At 38.1% G+C, this 20174-nt stretch overlaps 3 protein-coding genes across 3 annotated transcripts; 2 read left to right on the forward strand and 1 right to left on the reverse strand.

Annotated features, from left to right (window-relative positions):
- Positions 1–903: 903 nt before the first annotated feature.
- Positions 904–4125, reverse strand: dpcd (deleted in primary ciliary dyskinesia homolog (mouse)). Its single transcript, XM_053477367.1, has 6 exons — positions 4026–4125; positions 2795–2875; positions 2609–2724; positions 2400–2533; positions 1482–1584; positions 904–1126 (listed from the first exon to the last, which is right to left on the reverse strand). Exons 1-6 carry the CDS (start codon positions 4087–4089, stop codon positions 1022–1024), a joined length of 603 nt encoding a protein of 200 aa, XP_053333342.1. The 5' UTR covers positions 4090–4125; the 3' UTR covers positions 904–1021.
- A 207-nt stretch (positions 4126–4332) lies between these two features.
- On the forward strand, positions 4333–12711 carry poll (polymerase (DNA directed), lambda). Its single transcript, XM_053477728.1, has 9 exons — positions 4333–4375; positions 4952–5086; positions 6054–6351; positions 6795–6909; positions 7620–7940; positions 8407–8580; positions 10370–10498; positions 11406–11574; positions 11797–12711. The coding sequence occupies exons 2-9, from the start codon at positions 4978–4980 to the stop codon at positions 12156–12158; spliced, it is 1677 nt and encodes a 558-aa protein (XP_053333703.1). The 5' UTR covers positions 4333–4375; positions 4952–4977; the 3' UTR covers positions 12159–12711.
- Positions 12712–13833: 1122 nt separating this feature from the next.
- On the forward strand, positions 13834–20134 carry wbp1lb (WW domain binding protein 1-like b). Its single transcript, XM_053476450.1, has 4 exons — positions 13834–14133; positions 16753–16855; positions 17187–17348; positions 17954–20134. The coding sequence occupies exons 1-4, from the start codon at positions 13846–13848 to the stop codon at positions 18520–18522; spliced, it is 1122 nt and encodes a 373-aa protein (XP_053332425.1). The 5' UTR covers positions 13834–13845; the 3' UTR covers positions 18523–20134.
- The last annotated feature ends 40 nt before the right edge of the window (positions 20135–20174 follow it).

Here is a 20174-nt window from a genome sequence, read left to right on the forward strand (position 1 = left end):
CTGTTGGAAAATTGAGGTTGTGTGTTGCTCTGACATCACATGAATATATTCCTAGCACAAGTACTGGAATGTTAAATTATTTTAAATGTGTAAATGTATTAAGTGAATGTTTTACATAAGAAATAAAAGTCTATTATTTGCATTTAGTCCTTGAATAAAAACAAGATCTTTATTTTAGCAAAGTTCAATGTCATGATCAGGAAAAATTCACTGACGTGCTAATGAAAAATCAGTTATTTTAGAGTTATGTCAGAGATCTGATTTGGGTACAGGCATGAAATGGCATGGTAATTTTTAATTAGCATGGAAGTTGAAGTTTTGGAAACTTGATCTGTTTCAGTAGTGTATACAGAAGGACGAAAAGGACAAATGCTCTGCTGCACAGCTCTCTTCAGGTACAGATGAAGCAAGGGGTAATTCCTATTGGCACCATTATAAGCAGTTTGTGAAAAAGCATTATAGGTGCAGTAGGAAACTACCTTTCCATTAAAGGAGATGAAAATTTTTAATTGTGAAAATAAATTATAAATGCCATTAGAGGTGTTAATTTTAACATTTTACTTTTATTTTTCAAAAACAGAACAACAGGCATACTGTAAATAAATTTGATGTAATCTCAGAGACAAGTTAATACACAGGCATTTGTGTTGGGCATCCAAAGTGGAGGAAACCAGCACACAGACACAGCTGCACCATCAAAAAAAATTTAATACAGCTTAATGGAGTAGCATTACACAAAACATATGACATATGGCATAAAAAAAACTCAATTCCTGTTCTACACAGGCTCTACTTTACTGATATCAAATTCACATTCATGTCAATATAACCGTACTTTAGAAATAACAAAAACAACTATATACACACAGGTGATTTTACTATTTGTGCTCAATGTAGCTCAATGTAGCGGAATGTAGCTTGTAAAGAACAACAAAATGAACAAATCAGTCAAAAAAAAAAAAAAAAAGAAAAAAAAAAAAAACTTTAGATGCACGTGACTCTGCAAAGAGTCCACACCAGTTCACTGGGTTTTACAGTCCACATCTCCTTCATTTGTAACCTTCAGTTTCTTCAGTTCCTTCAGCAGCTCCTGTTCCAGGCCTAGAATCTCTTTGGGCTTCTTATACTATGACAGATGTGAAAGAAATGCTTACAAGAGCAGTGAACAATACAAAAGGAGCGAAAGCGGATCTAGTCTGAGAATAAAATGGGGTTTTCCTTTGCATGCTTGTCTGAAACTGGCTCTCACTAAGCCCAGGTGGATTCTTCATAATCCTTTTTTCTGTTTTATATATCAAAGGTCATCGCTTTATGCAGCTATATGGACTACATATACAGTATTTTAAGAGAAATGGGGAGAAAATAATAAATGGGATCTTTTTTATCGTTATGATTCCAGTTTTTGAAAATTAGAGCTTAAACATAACAGGCTGATTAAATGAAACGGCAGGTGAAGAGATTATAAAAGGTTTATAACTTACGCTGATGATTAAAGTGTTGTTGCCATGGCTAAAGCTCAGGGCGGAGCTCTCTAGAGGGAGCTGCCAACGGTCAAGATCTGGAATATTGAATTTTTTGTAGTACCTGGGAAAGGAAGGGACAAACGGGATTCATTTAAAAGACAAGTCTGCTAGCTTTCGCAACAGCACCACCTATGAGATTATTATTGTCAGTGCATGCTCTGTACATTAGTACAGAGAAAAAATATGAGTTGCAGTGTTTTTCCTGACCAGGGTAAGGAGGATCCTGAGTCTATGCCATGAACACTGGTTGTAAAACAAGAATACAACCTAGAAGGGATGCGAGTCCATTGCAAAGCTACGGTGGCCGAGAAGTGCAAAACAAATAAACTAATCCAAAAAAAAAAATTAACGAAAAAAAAAATTAAATAAAATCCAAAAACAAAATAACAAAACCCGAAGACAAGATAACTTATATAAAAATGAAATAAATCTGTCAATCAGGAGACATCTGTCAATCAAGATATACAGGAAGTACAGAGTAATAGAAAGTCGCGTATTTTGATTTGTTATCCTGTTTCCGGATTTGTTATTTTGTCTTTAGTTTTGTTATTTTGTCTTTGGTTTTGTTATTTTGTTTTCAGATTTGTTACTTTGTTTTCAGATTTGTTATTTTGTTTTCGGTTTTGTTGTTTTTTTACGTTTTTTTCTTATTTTGTTTTTGGTTCTACCCTTCTAAAATATGCCAGTGGATGAATATGTGACTTACTGTAACAATAATCCCAACTGTATGCGTGAATGAATGTGTGTCAGTGTGCAGGGGTTAACCCTTGGGTGTATTCCCTCATCACAATGAATATTCATGGGATAAGCTCAGACTCCACCGTGACCCTGACCAGTATAAAGTTATTACTGAAATTTAGGAAATCATGGAGGTACTTTTTGTTAGTGGTCCGAATGATACAGCAGCGTTCCTGAGGTTCCACTGTGATTTTATAGGTGTCTATGGGGTACGGGATATTACGGACCCTCCACTGGAAACTGGTCTTGGTGTCCTTGCGCATAAACACTGGCTACAGATACAAATCATATATTACATTGGTGGATCTGATAAAACAATAACATGATGTAACTGAATGACAACATACGTTGGAGTTGTTCTCTTTTATGTCTCCCATCTCGTTGAGGTTCAGGCCTGTTTCACCGACTTCCACCTGCCATGCTCCTTGTCCTCCAAGTGTAGTCTTAGAGCGCAATCTACGTGCTGGAAAAATTAGTAAAAAACATCAGGGAATGATGTTTTAAACCAAAACAATGGTTTGAACTTTACTTACAGATAAGTACGTCTGTCTTCGTGTCATATTCTTCAGCCATTTCCGTACCATCTGTGAACAAGTAGTGCACTTTCCTTTTTCCTGTATACACAGATTTGATGTCAGTAAGATAAGACAAAGATCATTTTTACATACATAAATGGAAGTACAAAAGTTTGTGGACATCTGATCATTATACACACATACTGGTGCAGATTTAGTCCTGTTTTTTTTTGTCGTTATATCTTCCACTTTTCTGGGAAAACTTTTCATTACATTTTAAAATGTGCCTGTGACGATTTGTGTTCATTCAGCCACGAGAGCACAAGAGGTCATGCAGTGAAATCAGAGAGGGAGGCCTGGGTGCAATCAAATTTCCATTTTATTCCAAAAGAGTTCAGTCAATGCTCTGTGCTGGAAATTCAAATTCTGTCACACTCCAACCTTAACACACCTTGAAGTTCATGGAATGGGGGCAGTTTTGCACTTCCTAGTTTGTGGTAACAGTTTTGGAATGAGCTCCTAGTTTACTGTTATTCAACTGCCAGAACCGAACTCCTTGTGTGTGGGTGTAAAAATACTTGGGCAGAATCTGATTCTTACTGTATATGGGTGTCATGATAAGGGTAGCACAGTGGCTTAGTGATTTACACAGTCGACAACATATTAATATTATAATAATGGTTAATGCCACACTGTTAGGGTGGCAGATGGGAGACCTACTTTTAATATTAAGCAATTAGGGGGGGGGGGGAATGTTATTTCTGATCAGTGTATCAGTGTTTTATTCTTAGTAAGTATCCCAAACTTAATTAATATATATATTTTAAAAAAGTATATTTATATGTACATATTACATGTAAAAGTGAATAAATGTTATATAACGGGTCATTTAATTCAGTTCCACAAAAGAAATATCGCGACATTTTAAGATATTACCGCATTACTACGACATTTACTGTTCTTATTTATTCATTCAGTTATTTATTTATTGAGTGTCGTATTTTTGAAACGCATTTTAACATCGTGAGTTAACTGACAAGTTTTATTTAAAAAAAAAAAAAAAAACACTTTACAAACTCTCAGGAAATGAAAAGCAGCCCCAGTCAGTCAGCACGCGCCGCGAGCCCGCGCGCTAACATCCGCGTTGCCTTTAAACTAATCGACTTTCAGAGTTTCCGTCTGCTCTCTGTGATATAAGCAAATTCCTAACAAATATTTCATATAAAAATAGCAATATTAGCAGAAATACCATCTGAGATCAACGCTGTTTTCTTAGCACCCTTCAGCAGATCTGACCAGCACTGAACAGCCATGATGGTGAACTTCCTGCAACACAACCACGCGCACGGTTTCCATAGAAACAACGAATTTTATATATATTTATATACATAAATTTTTATTTTATACGTATACAAATGTTCTTCTTATTTAACCACTGTATACTTTAACAATATTACATTTAAAATATATATATAACTTAAATATTATATTTTATTTTTAAAGTGGTTACGACCCGGAAGTGATCCTTTTAAAAGTCTTGTTTGTCTTCATGAAGCCTCTATTGTGGGTGTTTGGACGGTTGGTGGTTTCAGGAAGGCTGTAAGTGTCTGTGGGGAATAACATAAACAACTTGATCATTTAAAGGCAGACATACAGTATATTTTGAATGCTTTAATGCTTTGGTAATAATAATAATAATAGCTAGCTAATGGTAATTTGTCTATCAGAGATAAAGGCTAACCTAGTCCTTAAGTGTGAACTACCACATAATAAACCAGGAGTTATCATTTTACACTTATTAGATTAGAAAGCAAGCATGCATTTCTATACTAAACAGAAATCAGAGCCGGATGTGATTTATATTAGTAACTTACTGTAAAAGTAGTTTTCTCTCTTTTTATATATATATAGAATGTGATGTCAAGATTACCACAGATCAGGTCCCTGTTGCCGTACGTTCTTCTCATTCTTCTCTTAACGCACCTAGTCAGAAGAGCACTAGTTGCACAGCTCTCCATATACACAGGGGAAAGTCTTTCGGCACACTGACTTATAAAGGTCGGTGCTCCATGTGACTGTGCGCACAGGCTTGTGATGCCATCTTTTACAAAACAAGTCTCGAAACCTTTTGATACGACATTGTATGTTAAGTTTGCATTTCTGCACTCATTTTAGGGATTCTCATCTGTCATCAACTTGAAATGGAGACTCGCGGAATAATAAAAGCCTTCCCAAAAGTGAAAAGACATCGACCACATGAGGGTAAAGACGCTCCCCCAGTCAAGAAACCTCCAAGTCAACCCATCACTGGTAATGTAATTTACTGTATTGCAAAAAAAAAAATGTGTGCAGCTCTTCTTAAAATTTTTTATTCTTTCGTCTCTAGTAACCTCTTTATTCTGATAAACATCATGTCACAGAAAGCTTTGGCGCATTGTCAAGTGTACAGCTTGTCATAACCTAGCAATAATTTGTTTATTAAAAATAAATCAGGGAGGAAAAACACCATAGATGTGATAACTTCGTCATTAATTTCCTTGAGTCTAGACCTGACCAACTGAAGCGCAACCCCAGATCATAACACTGCCTAAAGCAGCTTGTAGAGTTGGCACTATGCATGATGGATGTACCCCTCTGGAACTCATTAGATCACATGACCTTTTTCATTGCTCCAAAGTCCAATCTTTATGCTCCCTAGCAAACTGAAGCCTTTTGTTCTGATTAGTGTTATTAACAAGTGCTTTTCTTACAGCTACACAGCTGTTTAGTTCCGATCCTGTTCTCATCACATTGTGTGTGTGTGTGTGTGTGTGTGTGTGTGTGTGTGTGTGTGTGTGTGTGTGTGTGGAAATGCTCTTCTTTTCACTATAAAATATGGCTTTGGTTTTTACTGTTTATTCTTTTTCCATGCAACTTTTTCCAAATGTTTTAATGATCTCCGTTTATGATTTTTATCTGACCACATTTCTTCCACGAAGTTGATAGTTCAGCAGTATCCTTCCAGGTTTGGATCATTATAATGCGTTGAAGGGTTCTTAACCCAGTAATTTCAAATCTGCTTAATTGTTTTCTTCGCTTGATTTCCCTTTTTTTTTTTTTTTTTTGGTTAAGAACTACATATATCAGTGTCATGTGATGTTAAAACATGTATCACACTCAACTTTATGTTAAACAATTTAGTGTCTATATGATGGGATGACTCGGCGTGTCCACCTGGAAGGAGTCTCGTAGGATGATGGTTGCTTTCTGCTATTTAACATCTGTTTTCTGCTTTTAGGGAACATATTTCAGGGTGTCTGCATCCACATAGTCCCTGCTGGCATAGGAAATGCCCGGTGTGACATATTCAAGCAGCAGATCGTGCAGAATGGAGGCCAGGTGGAAGCTGCTTACAGTCCCAGGTGCACACACGTGGTCGTGGACGAGTCGGTGGACAGGGAGCGAGCGTCAAGGCTGCTGAAGATGGAAACCTTTCCCCCTGCTGTGCAGCTGGTAAAGTGCACTTGGCTGAGTTCTTGCATCTCTGAGAAGAAGCTTCTGAGCACAGAAGACTACAGGCTCCATCCATGTGACCGGTATTTCAACCTATGACTATTCTAATTATAAATCTAAGTAAACTGTGTATACCATTCATGCAAACTTGAATCCCAACTGTATTGTATCCTTTTTTTTGGTTTGTGAATGCTGAAATATCAGTTTAACAACATTGCATTTTTTATAGACTATCATGACATAATTTGAGCAAATGTAAAATGTAGCTAATAAAAAATACAAAGCTCAAAATGACATTGTGTGTGTGTGTGTGTGTGTGTGTATGTATGTATATTATATATATATATATATATATATATATATATATATATTTTTTTTTTATATATATATATATATATATATATATATATATATATATATTTTATATATATATATATATATATATATATATATATATATATATATATATAAAATTTATTGTATAAATCTTTTTAAAGCAATTTGCTTTTTACTGTTTCTTCCGTAGTCCTCAGGACTCTCCCGCCGAGGAGCCAAAGCAGAGCTTTGTCAGCCGCATCCCTGTTCTTGATGAAATGCAGCCACCAGATCACAAATCAGCTCTGGAAGATCCAGCTGACGTGGTAAAGCCTCTGCAGAATCCATCAGCTGCTTGTTTGTTTGTTTGCCTATTTTAATTTATCCAGTGTCTCAAAACGGACATTTCAATCAAGGTTAAGCTCCTGATGTTCAGATCATCATGTCCAGGAATGTTTCGAGTCCTTTAGGTCATCAGCAAAATGCTTGAGAAGTAATTTAACAGTTAAAAGCAAAGCTTGCCACGTCGTACACTTTAGGTTATCATTAATCATATCCCAGTCTTTGTGGTGTGGAAGTGCACTGATCAGCCATAACATTATCACCGGAAAAGATTAATAGACTAGCATTGATTATCAGTTATACACCAGAAAACTCATAACAGGATTATGGGTACCCAATGTTTCGCATTGTAATATGATGGCTGTTCGGTGAATAACTTCATCACGAATTCGTCAACAGGAAGACTTAAGTGACTAATCCAACCGGGTACCCTGTTTTTAACAAAACCACTTCTTTTTTATTTTTATATGTGCTTTACTTTGGTCTCATCTTCATCGATCTGGAATGAAGAACCCATAGTTCATACTTGAAATGTTGTTAGTGAATCATTTCACTGGAATTCGAATAGTTTCACTGGAAATCAAATCGCCATGTTTTCAATAAAACAAAAGACAAATTCCGGTCTTAGATCAGCACTCGTGGTCCTGAATTAAGTAGACATAACCCGCGTTCTTTCCGTTTTTATCCTCCACAGTTGCCAGAGACACAGGAAGAACCCCTGGAGGAAGACACCGTGTCACAAAACGATCTGGAGGCTCTAATCAGCGGGGTTAAACCCGATTCTGCCGCTTCACCTCACACGCAGAATCTGTCAGAAAAAGCAAAGGTGCTGGGAAAGTGGGTGTGCGCCCAGTCGTCTCAGGCAAAGAGCCAAAACCACAACAAGCACCTCACCGACAAGCTGGAGCAGCTAGCCAAAGCCTATACACACACAGGTGATAAGTGGAGGGCGCTAAGCTACTCGAAGGCAATTAACGCGCTCAAGAGCCATCCCAAGTCGATCTCTTCATACGAGGTTGGTTATAGGGAGGCATTTAAGCATTTCACGATGTCACTTAATAAGGTTTACGATTCGAATTTATTGCAGGATATAGCACAATGTGGCAGGAGTATGATTGTAAAACTCATTATAAATGACAGTGCCTTACAGAAATATCAAAGACCCACATGTGCAAAGATGTTAGAGACATATTCCAGATTGCAAACCTTTTTGATTGGATTAAGAGTAGTAAAATCCACTGTGTAGTTATCCTTTGTGTTGCACTATTGAATGATAGACGTTGTGTTAAATCAGATAGTGGTGGTTTTAATGGTGTGATGGAGATTTTCTTGCCACACTTTGTGCCCCTTTGAGCAACATTCAAATGCCTCAGCCTGCTGACCGTATTCATGTGACTGTCATGTCAATATGGATAAAAAAAGATATTGTTAGTGATAAAAGCAAGTACTATACCCCTTGACCTAATTATTTTACCTACCAGGAAGCTTGTAAGATCCCAGGCATTGGCAAGAGCATGGCTGATAAGATCATGGAGATCATGGAGAGTGGGCACCTGAGGAAACTGGACAATTTGGGGGAGTCCGTGTCCGTCTTGGAAACGTTCACTAACATCTGGGGCGTTGGCGCAAAGACCGCTCAGCTTTGGTACCAACAGGTAAGGAGGGCTTGTTTTTAGTTGATGCTTATTTTGTTGGTTACAAGCAAATTCTCGAAAACATTGCAGTGATCTTTTCCTATAAGAAAGTTTCTTGGGGAGTGTTTTATTCCTTCATTTTGTTTTTATTTTTTTTTAAGAAACCAACCTTTATACATTTATCTGTTTATACGAGTATGAGTCAAGAATTATCTGCACTCTGTCCGTAGAATTTATTGTAATTAATTTTTAGAAAAGTCAAATACATCATTTTTTTGTAAACTTCTTGATTTTTAATTCACTCACTAATCTTCTTGCTTTTTAATTCACTTTGTCCACCTGTCAAAGCTTTCAAATTCCCTAATTAAAAGCTGTTTTAGTTTAAGCTGCGAGCCATGAATGCAGCCATGTCTTTACATCATCAGAAATCTTCGTCCTCGTAAGGCAGCTTTCAGGGAAACACACAGGTAAAAGTCTGATGAAGCAAGATCAGGACCATAGAGAGGATGTCTGTCAGTGTGGACAGTGTGGATGTGCATTGTCATGCAAGGTCACAACACCCTTGGATAGCAGTCCTTCGACTTTCCAAAAAGCACCTCACTTCAATGAGCGCTGTCGATTGTTGGACTGTTTGCCTGATAATGTTCCAGTACTTAAGAATTCCAAATAACCGGAAGCATAAATTTTCCAGCTGCTGGTTGACTTTTTAACTTTTTTTTCCTTGGTCAGTGATTGAGGATCTTTCCGTTCCTTACTTTGCCTTTTACTCTCGGGCTCGTAGTGATTAATCTGTGTCTCGTCACCAATATTGCTTCTCTTTAAGAAACTTTCACCTTCCTTAGAGTATCGCTCCAAATTTTGTTTGCAGATATCCCGACACTTTAGATAAATAACAGCATCAGGAACACCCTCAGGTTAGCACTGTTGCCTTGCACCTCCAGAGTCCGGGTTCGATTCCCGCCCAGGCTCGATTCCCGTCTGCATGGAGTTTGCATGTTCTCCCCGTGCTTGGTGGGTTTCCTCCGGGTACTCCGGTTTCCTTCCACAGTCCAAAGATATGCAGGATAGGATAATTAGCGTTCTTAAATTGCCTGTAGTGTGTAAATGAGTGTGTGTGCCCTGCGATGGATTGGCACCCTGTCCAGGGTGTACCCTGCCTCTTGCCCAAGTCTCCTGGGATAGGCTCCCAGGTCCCTGTGACCCTGAATACAGAATCAAGCTGTATACAGTAGAAGATGAGTGAGTGAGATACACCCTCACCCTCAGAAAAACTAACCACTACAAGCTGATTTTTTTTATTGCAAACGGGGCGTCCATTTTTTTGCTCGCACCGCAGTTAGAAATTAACTGATGTAACACGTTTACACCTGATAGGACAGTGCGGCCAACAGAAGTTTTAATATAACCGGTGTGAGGATATTTGACTCTCGTAGTTACCTTTAAGAACAGGGAATCAGCAACAAAACAAGCAAGGTTCCTGTGCAGCTTGTCATGTTACAGAAAAACCAGGGAGTCTTTTAACTTGAACACTTTCCAAAGAAATCGTATCAGTCATTCTTATAAGTCGGTTACTTGCTTTGCAGCCGGAACCTCTTTTAAACCTTCTGACAAATTATGGTATAGTATATTTAATGAGAATGCTATTTAAAACTGTCGACATGTTTGTTGTTTGTATGTTTGTTTGTTTGTTTTAAACAAAAAAAAAAGGCCTGTTGTTATTGGTACAAAATGTCACTGCCAACAGATTAATGAAATCCAGGTCGCATGTTTTAAAGTTTAAAGTTCAAAATCTATGTTCTTATCATTTAAGGGGTTTCGTACACTGGAGGATATCCGCACCAAGGCCACTTTGACTCACACGCTCAGAATTGGCCTGAAGCACTACGACGACTTCCTCGATCGAATGCCAAGAAGTGAGGCAGCTGCCATCGAGAAAACGGTCCGTAACTGACTTCATCATGTCCAGTTTCACAACATATCATAACTGTAACCATGCCATGAGGCACAGTTATACTGCAGTAAAGAGCTACCTGTAAAGGAAATGATCATCATCATATCAAACCAACATGCCATACGGGAGTATTAAACTCTATATTACCTGTACATGCCGAGCTTTTTAGAAACACTGGCGCATCTCTCGGTGTAATGCATGTGTATTAGGACCAAAAAATAAATAAAAGTTTGCTCTGGCTAAGAGAGGACTGTCGATCTTTGCTGGAGGCTTGATGGCGAAACCAGAGACGGTGAGCGTGTCTGTCGTCCCCAAGGAGATTTTGAAAGTTGGCGCATCATAAGTCAGAAACTCCCTTTGCTCTCTGACTGAGTTGTTTTTCTTATAGTATTGCTTGGTTTTCCCTCCTCTGCCAGATAGAAAGTGCAGATGAAGTAGATGAGGATAGCATGTGTCCGCTTGCTCTGACAGGATGATATGTAGTGCATGTAACCTCTCCTTGAGCAAGTCCAAAAGTCTATGCTGGGAGGCATGGAGCAGATACAGAATAGAGAGAATAGACCATGTAATCTCCATCTCCAGTGACAGAGCTTAAATCAGCCCTAAATTATTGACTTTCACATATATTACGCTTAGTTGTTATAGGACTCACATTATATGTGTGAACCTTCACATATATTTCTTGTAGCCATCATCACTGGGAAGTAATGTGCGTTTGGGTGGATGTTCCTTCTGCCATAATGCTGCATAATTCTTTTCTCTCTTTAAGGTTTCAACCCAGGCAGCTGGTGTATTATAAGTATTGGTTGTTGACCCCGTGTATAAAATGTTAAACATTACTGCAGAGGGTTCGCATATGGCCACATGTATGGTAAGAAGCGTTTATGATTGACAGGTAAGAGAGGCGGCACACAGCGTGAACCCAGAGCTGCTGGTGGTGGCATGTGGCTCGTACCGCCGCGGGAAGCCCACATGTGGAGACGTGGATGTGCTCATCACTCACCCAGACGGCCATTCACACAAGGGCATCTTTAGCAAAGTGCTCCAGATTCTCCATCAGAGCGGTATGCGTACACTAAATTAGTAAATGCTTGGTCTACATACTCCAGCTGTTAAAGAAACAGACCTTGTTAAAGTGCCCAAGAAATCTAAAATGGTGTTTCAAGGCTTTTTAAAGCGTTGTGTTATGGGGAAAAAAAGACAATTGTTTTCAGTATAACATTAGATAGAAGATACAACTGAAAATTCGGAAATATGCATCTTATCTTCTCATTTAAATTCATCAGGCTTCTTGACTGATGATTTGGTGAGCCACGAGGAGAATGGAGAGCAGAAGAAGTACATGGGTGTATGCGTCCTGCCAGGCCCGGGTCAGCGCCATAGGAGACTCGACGTTATTGTGGTGCCACACGATGAATTCGCCTGCGCACTGCTTTACTTCACAGGTTCGGCCCACTTCAACCGCTCCATGCGTGCACTCGCCAAAACCAAAGCCATGAGCCTGTCGGAACACTCCCTGAACTCCGGCGTGGTGCGTGAGCGTAGTGTCAAGGTGGTCCCGGGTTTGGCGCTGAGCACGCCTACTGAGAGGGCGGTCTTTGAGCACCTGGGCATCCCATACAGAGAGCCTCATGAGAGAGACTGGTAGCAGAATAAAACTGAATGCATGTACTATCTGCTGTACCTCTCAATCCCAAAGATATGTTTAAATCTTTCTGTGTTTTAGATGTTAAATCATGAGTTCTGCATAACTGGGATGGAGCACTCCAGCTGTAATGCATCGCTGGAGTGCTTCATCCAAGGAAATAATCAATTATGGACACTCTGTAAGAATATATATTTTTAGCTTTTTATCTTAAAATCCTAGAAACTACAACATGTAAATGAGACACTAGAAAAGTTCTCCTTAAACACTCTTTTTAACTATGTTTCCAGATACTGTATGTATTTATTGTGCTGCTTAATGATTGACATTTATAATGCAATTTATTGATTTTAATAGACATACAGTATGTATGAGGAAATGATGGTATGAGGGCTAGATGGTTTGAATGTAGTCCAGTTTTGGTTGCCCTATAAAATAGCTATGGCACAGTTTCTTAGCCTCAGCCTTGCCAGATGACTTGAATAGTTTTTAGGATGTAACACATTGCATGCAATATTTCCATAATGCAAACATTATTAAATTATTGCAAAATACAGTTACAAGGTTTGGTTTTTCTGACCAACTAATATACAATGGGGCAAAAAAGTATTCAATATTGTTCAATATTTGCACAAACATCTCCACTACTCCTGTGATGGATTTCCTATTAATATCACCTTAAATGCTGGTGGATGTCACTGAAAATTTTCTATTAAATTATTATTTGCAAAACGTCCTCTACAGGCATCACTAAGAGACCACATTCTGCTTTTCTCATGAAAGAGAATAATTAATATACAGTATTATACTAGTATAATAGTAATATACAGTGTACTGTTTCTCTCTCTCGAGGTAGAAGAAAGAGAACTGAAAGTGCGACACAGAATGGATTGCTCTAAGAAAAGGAGTGTTTTTTGTTTGTATTCCATACAAATACAAGGAAATATACAAGGTCATCAAAGATCAAACTGTCAACATGTTTAATGTAGTATTTTTATTTTTACAAATATTATTAAAATGCTATGGAAATTTATAAATTGCTTATTTATTTTACTCTATAGCCTTACAATGACAACACATATAGAGACTTTAATCCTGACAGAAACATAAAATTCAGACTTGGGCTTGAAGAAATTTTAAATTTTAATTCAGTGTTCCTGGCCGAGATGAATGTCATTTGCTTGTAAACACACAAGAGTTGTCTGTCCCATTTTTTTAATGGCCATTATATAGTTATCAAGTATCACATTATCAAGTGGGCTTAAAGGATAATAAAAATAAAATCTCATACAACCTAAGCATTTTGAAAGAATTTTTTTTGTATTACAAAAAGTTATATTGCATGTTCTCACTTTTGGGACACCCTGCAGCAATCTCCCCATGTGACGTCAGAGCAGCGCAGAACTCCTAACTTCTCATTGCAATGAGACCAACAAATCAGCACCACAATAATTAGGCAGGTAGAGCAAACATACTTTAAATGTGCATAAGGTATTTCTGTGTAAGGAGTTTTCCATTAAGATTCCAGGAACTACTTAGATAACTTTCCAGGAACTACTTTTTTTTTTTTTTTTAAACAACTTTGTCATGTCAAATTTGACAAGATCCTCTTCCAATCCTGGATCAGTGCGCGTTCACTGGGCGGGGAGAAAGCACAGTTTCTCCTATCAGGTTGCGCACGTGGCGCTGGATGTGCAGATGTTGTGCAACAGCTGGAAGTTGTGCGCCGAGAGGCTCTCAGTTCCTCCTGAGACAGAGCAGCTATGAGCTGGGAGGAAGCGAGGAAGGAAGGTGGCTCAGGTGGTCGCTTTTCACACGGCGGACACGCGCACTGAATAAACCAGAATCTGGATGTTTGCGCGTTCAGGAGATGCGGCGTGGTGCTGACAGCTGGATGTTCGAGCTTGAACTTGCAGACATGGTTTTGTTGTTTTACACAGCTGGACTTGTCAGTCCCACAGACACTACTATCGATCAGGTGAGGAAATATTTAAGTAAAAAAAAAAAAAGGAACTTTGGTTTCAAAGAAGTTAACCTGTTTAATCGAAGGACGTAAACAGGCGCATAGTTTTGTTCTGCTACCCACATTCTACAAGCCCCGCCTTCATGTTCAGGATTGGCTAGCAGGACCCCGCCTTCCGAGTTCTGATTGGGCCGTAGGTCACATTCTCTAGCTCTCATCGTCGGATTGGTTAAAAGTATGAACTACTTGCCAATCCTAGAGAAGGAGGTGGGATCAGTCGGAATGCGGATATGGCAAAAAAAAAAAAAAAAATACGACGGTTATTTAGTTTTTGTAGTGTATACAAGTGGTATTTTTTGTAAATAATTATAGCTAACGTTTGTTTACTTTAACACCGCATATTGGGGTAATGTTCTATGTAACAATATATTGGTTTATAGTGGGGGAATGTATCGCATTTATGTGTACTGTATGATAATGTTTATTATGATTTAACCGGTGTCGTCGGTGTAAGTTAGATATGCGTTTGGCTTTATGTTGTTTTACTCGTTGGCTAATGTTACGCCAGTTAGAGGAAAAAGTAGAAAGAACGAGCTTCGACGCTGTATATTATGCATGCGAGCTTGTTGTGCGCGAGCCATGCGCGCGAGCTTTTCCTGACAGTTGGAGGACTGGCATAGTGTGAGAGAATAACGACACTCTTGCCTATTCTTCTCAGGGGAAACCTGCACATTCATGCACAAAATCTCTCGAGAAGTCGCCGACTGACGTCATGGACTAACTTCAACAGACGCCCTTATCCACAGCGAGCATAACAGTCCAGAAAAGTGATTCTAAAGTACACTCACATAGTGAGACACTGGCATGTTGTTCAAAAAGATACTATCTTCACTTAATCATAAGTTATGAAGGCATCACATGTAACCATGTAACATCAAGTCATCCAATCATCTTCTATATGACTTGTCACTAGATCTAGATTGAGCTGCGAGCCACAAATGTAGTGATGAATCCGTGTCTCGTCACAAGTAACGATTTTCTTTAAGAAACTTTCACCTTCCTAGGAGTATTGGTCCTAAATTTGTTTGCTGATATCCAAACACTTCTGTTTATGCTCTTCCTTGAGTTGTTTCATTACCAGGTAGACCCTCAGAGAACGAAAAAAAAACGCTGCTCTTCTTTTTATGCAAATCACAAGTGGGGCATCCGTTTTTGCTCGCAAAGCAGTTACAAATGAACTAATGTAACACGTTCACACCAGCACAGCAGTGACTGGGGAGAGAGTAGCCTTGAACAAAACGCGGTGATAAGACGATAAGACAGAAGGTTTAACATAACCGCAGTGCGGATAATTTTTAACTCACTCATAATATATTTAATGTGTTCTAAAGTGGAATGGTTAGCACTGTCGCCTTGCACCTCCAGGGTGCGGGTTCGATTCCCAGCCAGGTTTGATTTCCATCTCTGTGTGCATGGGGTTTGAATGTTCTCTCTGTGCTTGGTGGGTTTCCTCTAGGTACTCCGGTTTCCTCCCACAGCTCGAAGACATGCAGGTTGTAGTGTGTGAATTAGTGTGTGTATGTGTGTGTCCCCTGCAATGGATGGGCACCCTGTCTAGGGTAGGGTAGGCTATAGACGATGAGTGAGTGAGTGAATGAGCAACTCTGGGATGGTGGGGTTTGAACTTGAGAACGTCCAATGCCACTCAGCCACCCTTACCAGAGGTGTGACATTTATGTGGATCAGAAATGTGTTTAGTATTGTTTTTCCATATTCTATTAAATCACTAGAGTTAAATAACTGAAACTTGTATACTTACAGTAGAATAATGAAACTATGATGATGATAGTAGGCTGGTTCTCATGTTTTTAAAAGCTTCTTGTTATTATTCTGACTTTTTTCTTTAAAAATGATCTTAGACTCCTCTCTTTTTTTATGCTTTCATAGTGTTAGGTCGTATAAACAATATTTAATTGTTCCTAGGAGAGTAATATTTCAATGTGGAATAGATAGAATAAGAAGATGTTTTCACACACAGCCTCCAGGATAAGTTGGTGTTTACGGACAAGCCTAAGATCCCTGAGTCAGAGAACTTTCTGGAATTTTGTTTTTATCTGAAGATTCAAGCACTTGTTTTTGGGTCTGTATTGCATTGTATAACCAGTGTGTGGGTGTCGCTTCATGGTCATACAGACCCACTAGAATGAAAGATATTTGTGCGAGGGAGTGTATGGGAAAGACACAGCCAGAGTTTGCAATGAACATTGGGTACAGAACTTTGTGTCTTTAATAGGTTACACGAAGAATATGAAGGACATTTTGGACTAAGACTAGTATGCGTATGCTTATCATTGATCTCAAAACCATACAAACATCTAGAGGCACATTTTGTCCTAAAATATTATACTTTACCCCTCGTTGCATGCATTAGTATCTCTTATCTTGGAAGTCAAAATAGGCGCTTACTCATTCTGGCCCTGGAGGTGCATGGTACTATAGACTCTCTATACTTATCATCTATAAATTTGTTCAGTATCTGGTCTGGATGATTCTGATTACTTCTTAAATGTTCTCTTTTGATTCTTATGTCTGCTGTGATGATAAAGTACAAGTGTGTTTTTCTCTTTTGATTAGCAAGCCCTGCGATGTACTGGGGAGAATAACCAGAGCTATGTTTGTGAATCGGGGCACTGCTGTGAAGACCTGCAGTGTTGCAAATACTACTACGAGTTATGGTGTGAGTACTTGTACATTGTCAATACTGTCTCTCATTATGGAAATATATTGTACCTACAAAAATTAACCACTAAATGATTTTTTTATTTAGTCATTCATGTTTTGCACAGTAATTTGCTTTAGAATTTATGTCATATGCATTACTATTATTATTATATTTTATTATATTTTATTTATTTATATTATTATTGTGCCCCTGCCATTTTAGCAGAACTGTAACTTTATATATATATATATATATATATATTTTTTTTTTTTTTTTTTTTTTTTCAATGTTTATTTTCATTTGCATATATTCCAGTGTTGAATGTTTTTTTAATCTAATCAAATAGGGTTCTGGTTGATGTGTGCTGTTATCTTCATCCTGACCTGTTGCTGTGTGTTTCGTCATCGCCACCTAAAGCACAGACTGCAGCAGCAGCAACGACAGCATGAGATTAACCTGATTGCTTACAGAGAGGCTTGCAACTACACTTCACCTCCATTCTACTTCAGTAAGAGTCTTAACCAATCGCCTTCTATCAGTGTGTTTATTTTTGGACTGCTGTGGCTGGGGGGTGTCCCGCCCACTCTGAGTATCCCATGACGCTCTATGTTTCTACTGGCAAAGCATCAGCGAATATTTTATAAAGAAAAAGAAAACTACACAGGAAAGTTTGAGATTCTGTCAATAATGATGCTGTGAGTTAGTTTATGTATTGAACACACACTAAACCAGTCACTGGGTGCCATTTACAGACAGAATGCTATTAAAATATTTCTGTCAGTTAAAAAACTATTACCTTCATTGTTTTTTCTTATGACAGGACCTTTAAAACTGTTTATAATTTTCAAAACTTTAAATACATCCCCATGATTTGCTATAGTTTATCAATAACAATATTGATGGTTAAAAATAATGACAGTGGGACAGTGTTGTCTCGACCCTGTCTCCAGAAAGGTCTAAAAATAACTATTTTAAGCAAAAGTTGTCAACTAGAAGACCACATAAAAAAGATGAGTTTGTTATTACATTCTTCATGTTGAATAGAAAGGTGTGCATTTGAAACTTAGTATTCACAATAATTTACCAGGATTCTCTCCATTTTATGCTTTTTAGGGTTTCTACCAAGCTATCTCCTCCCTGACTATGAGGATGTAACAAATGATCCTCTCACCCCACCACCTCCTTACTGTAACTTAAATGACGGACCTCTAGTTTGTAGCAACAATGACCAAGAGGAGGAGCAACAAGCATCCAGACCCACCCATTCTGTTCCCACAGGATCAACAGCGGTGTGCTCAAGCCCTGACATTGTGGTGCTCGAGAACTCCACGGAAAACCAGCACAGAGATGAGGGGAAAGATTTTGAGATCATGTTGAACCAGGACACGGATCACAAGGACCAGGAAAAGGATGTGGAAATGCCAGAAGAGGAGAAGGATGGGCTTATGAGAAGATGCCGTCACTTTACTGGTGACTCTGGCATTGAAGTGTGTTTGTGCAACCAAGGAACTGAAAGCCACAGACCCACAGAGCTTGAGGAGCAGTTAAGCAATGAAGGCAATGGTGGCTTAATGGTGTTCTGTGACAGCTGTGGGACAGAGCTCGATGCATCACCACTACCACCGCAGCTCCATCCTCTTTGCTTGGATTTGCATACTATTAATGAACACGATGGGCAGTAGGATAATCAGAATTGAGTGGAAAGATATCAAACAAACAGAAAGACCTGACATTACACACCAGTTTTATGGATGGTGTGTATGTTTATGGCTTTTGACAGTTTATTGTTTAAGGATTTTTTGTAGTGATAGAACGAGAGTGGATCCAGAGCCTGTACTGAAAACACTGGCTTCAAGGTGGAAATACACCCTGTATGGGGACACACCTAGAGGTAATCTGGATTTGCTAATCCATTTACTGGTATGTTTGTGGAAGTTGGTAAAAAAAAAAAAAAAACACGGGCATTTATAAGGAACAGGGACGATTTCAAATATTTGTTTCTCAGGAACTACAAGTCTCATTTAACTGAAATTTGGTAATACCCAGTTTGCTTAAAAATGGCCCTCATCAGCCAAGTGGATTTCAGCAGGCACTGAACAGGGTTATTCATTAGTGAGCTAATATGGCAGTATGTTCATTTATAAAGGTTTTGTTTTGTTAACTTGGAAAGAATTGGCCCAAAGAAGTGATATTTGCAAAAGATTTTTGGACCATGCAGATCACTCCTTGTAGTTTTTATATTTACTTGTTGATTCTCATCATGACTTGTCACTAGGCCACACTGCTTTTACTTTAAAGGACCTTAATGTTGTGCTACCTAAAATGGCCTTTGCACACATTTCTGTTTAAAAAAAACCCTAAGATAGTAATTTATTTTGTTAAATTTATTTCTGAAGTATAGTAAAGTGACAAAGAAAATTTTGACTTTTTTTACTTTTGTCACGCGATTTTTAAACCAGAAGTTAAAGATTAAAATACTCAACAGTTGACATTCTAATTTCTGCTAATTAAATGCAAACTGTTTGTGTGTATTGTACTGTATGCAGGCATAGTGAAATGTAGACATGCAAAAATTGTTTTGCAAAAGGATTAAATTTTGCAATGTTCATAATTTTCCTAAAGTATAAAACAACTCTTTCAATATTATTCTTATTCACTTACCCAATTTTGCCTAATTATTTTAGCCCAACACTCACCCTTTCCTCCTAGGCCAAGTCCTTCTTTATACAATACAAAATTTGTACTTTTGCAGAATAACTTGGAGTATTTACAAACATACCATTTTATAAGCTTTTAAATTCAGTGGTAAACCCTCGATTAACTGATACTGGGAATCAGTCTGAAAATCAGATTAGTTTTACTCAAAAGGTTCAAACATACTTGCAAAATGTCCAATGGACCTTTGGATTTATGCACCATGTGGATAGACTTTCTTTTTAGACTTGCTTTCACAATCAAACAAAAAAAAACTATGTGGATTGTTTCTAAAGTTTGATATTTTGAAAATGATTTATTTTCTTATTGTTTTGGTGGTTACCCTGTTAGTCTTTGTATTATACACGTTGCTGTATGTGATTGTGTGTCTGAATGAGGGGGAGAGAGAGAGAGAGAGAAAGGTAGAGTTTAGATAACGGTAAACATTATTTACTGCATTAGTTGAAATTTTGCCGAACTTCAGTACTGTTAATTAATTAAAACACGTGCATAAATTTGATATTTGATGACAACTAACCACACCTGCACTAACTAATGTTTATTTACTGTATAAAAAAATTAATAAAGCATTGAACTTTATTTTGGTAATGTTACTGATTTGTGTTGCTTTTAGTGATTA

The sequence above is a fragment of the Clarias gariepinus genome, chromosome 18, assembly GCF_024256425.1.
Source record: "Clarias gariepinus isolate MV-2021 ecotype Netherlands chromosome 18, CGAR_prim_01v2, whole genome shotgun sequence".
Classification (NCBI taxonomy): Eukaryota; Metazoa; Chordata; class Actinopteri; order Siluriformes; family Clariidae; genus Clarias; species Clarias gariepinus.

Bases quoted from the DNA above. Each gene is read 5' to 3' on its own strand.
- poll (XM_053477728.1), top strand. From the start codon at position 4,978: ATGGAGACTCGCGGAATAATAAAAGCCTTCCCAAAAGTGAAAAGACAT. The intron at 6,910-7,619 runs GTAAAGCCTCTG...TATCCTCCACAG, and splicing joins TGGAAGATCCAGCTGACGTG to TTGCCAGAGACACAGGAAGA. The intron at 10,499-11,405 runs GTCCGTAACTGA...TATGATTGACAG, and splicing joins CAGCTGCCATCGAGAAAACG to GTAAGAGAGGCGGCACACAG.
- dpcd (XM_053477367.1), bottom strand. From the start codon at position 4,089: ATGGCTGTTCAGTGCTGGTCAGATCTGCTGAAGGGTGCTAAGAAAACA. The intron at 2,725-2,794 runs GTAAGTAAAGTT...TAATTTTTCCAG, and splicing joins GAAGACAGACGTACTTATCT to CACGTAGATTGCGCTCTAAG. The intron at 1,127-1,481 runs GTAAGTTATAAA...CATCTGTCATAG, and splicing joins ACAACACTTTAATCATCAGC to TATAAGAAGCCCAAAGAGAT.
- wbp1lb (XM_053476450.1), top strand. From the start codon at position 13,846: ATGTGCAGATGTTGTGCAACAGCTGGAAGTTGTGCGCCGAGAGGCTCT. The intron at 14,134-16,752 runs GTGAGGAAATAT...TCTTTTGATTAG, and splicing joins CAGACACTACTATCGATCAG to CAAGCCCTGCGATGTACTGG. The intron at 16,856-17,186 runs GTGAGTACTTGT...CTAATCAAATAG, and splicing joins ATACTACTACGAGTTATGGT to GGTTCTGGTTGATGTGTGCT.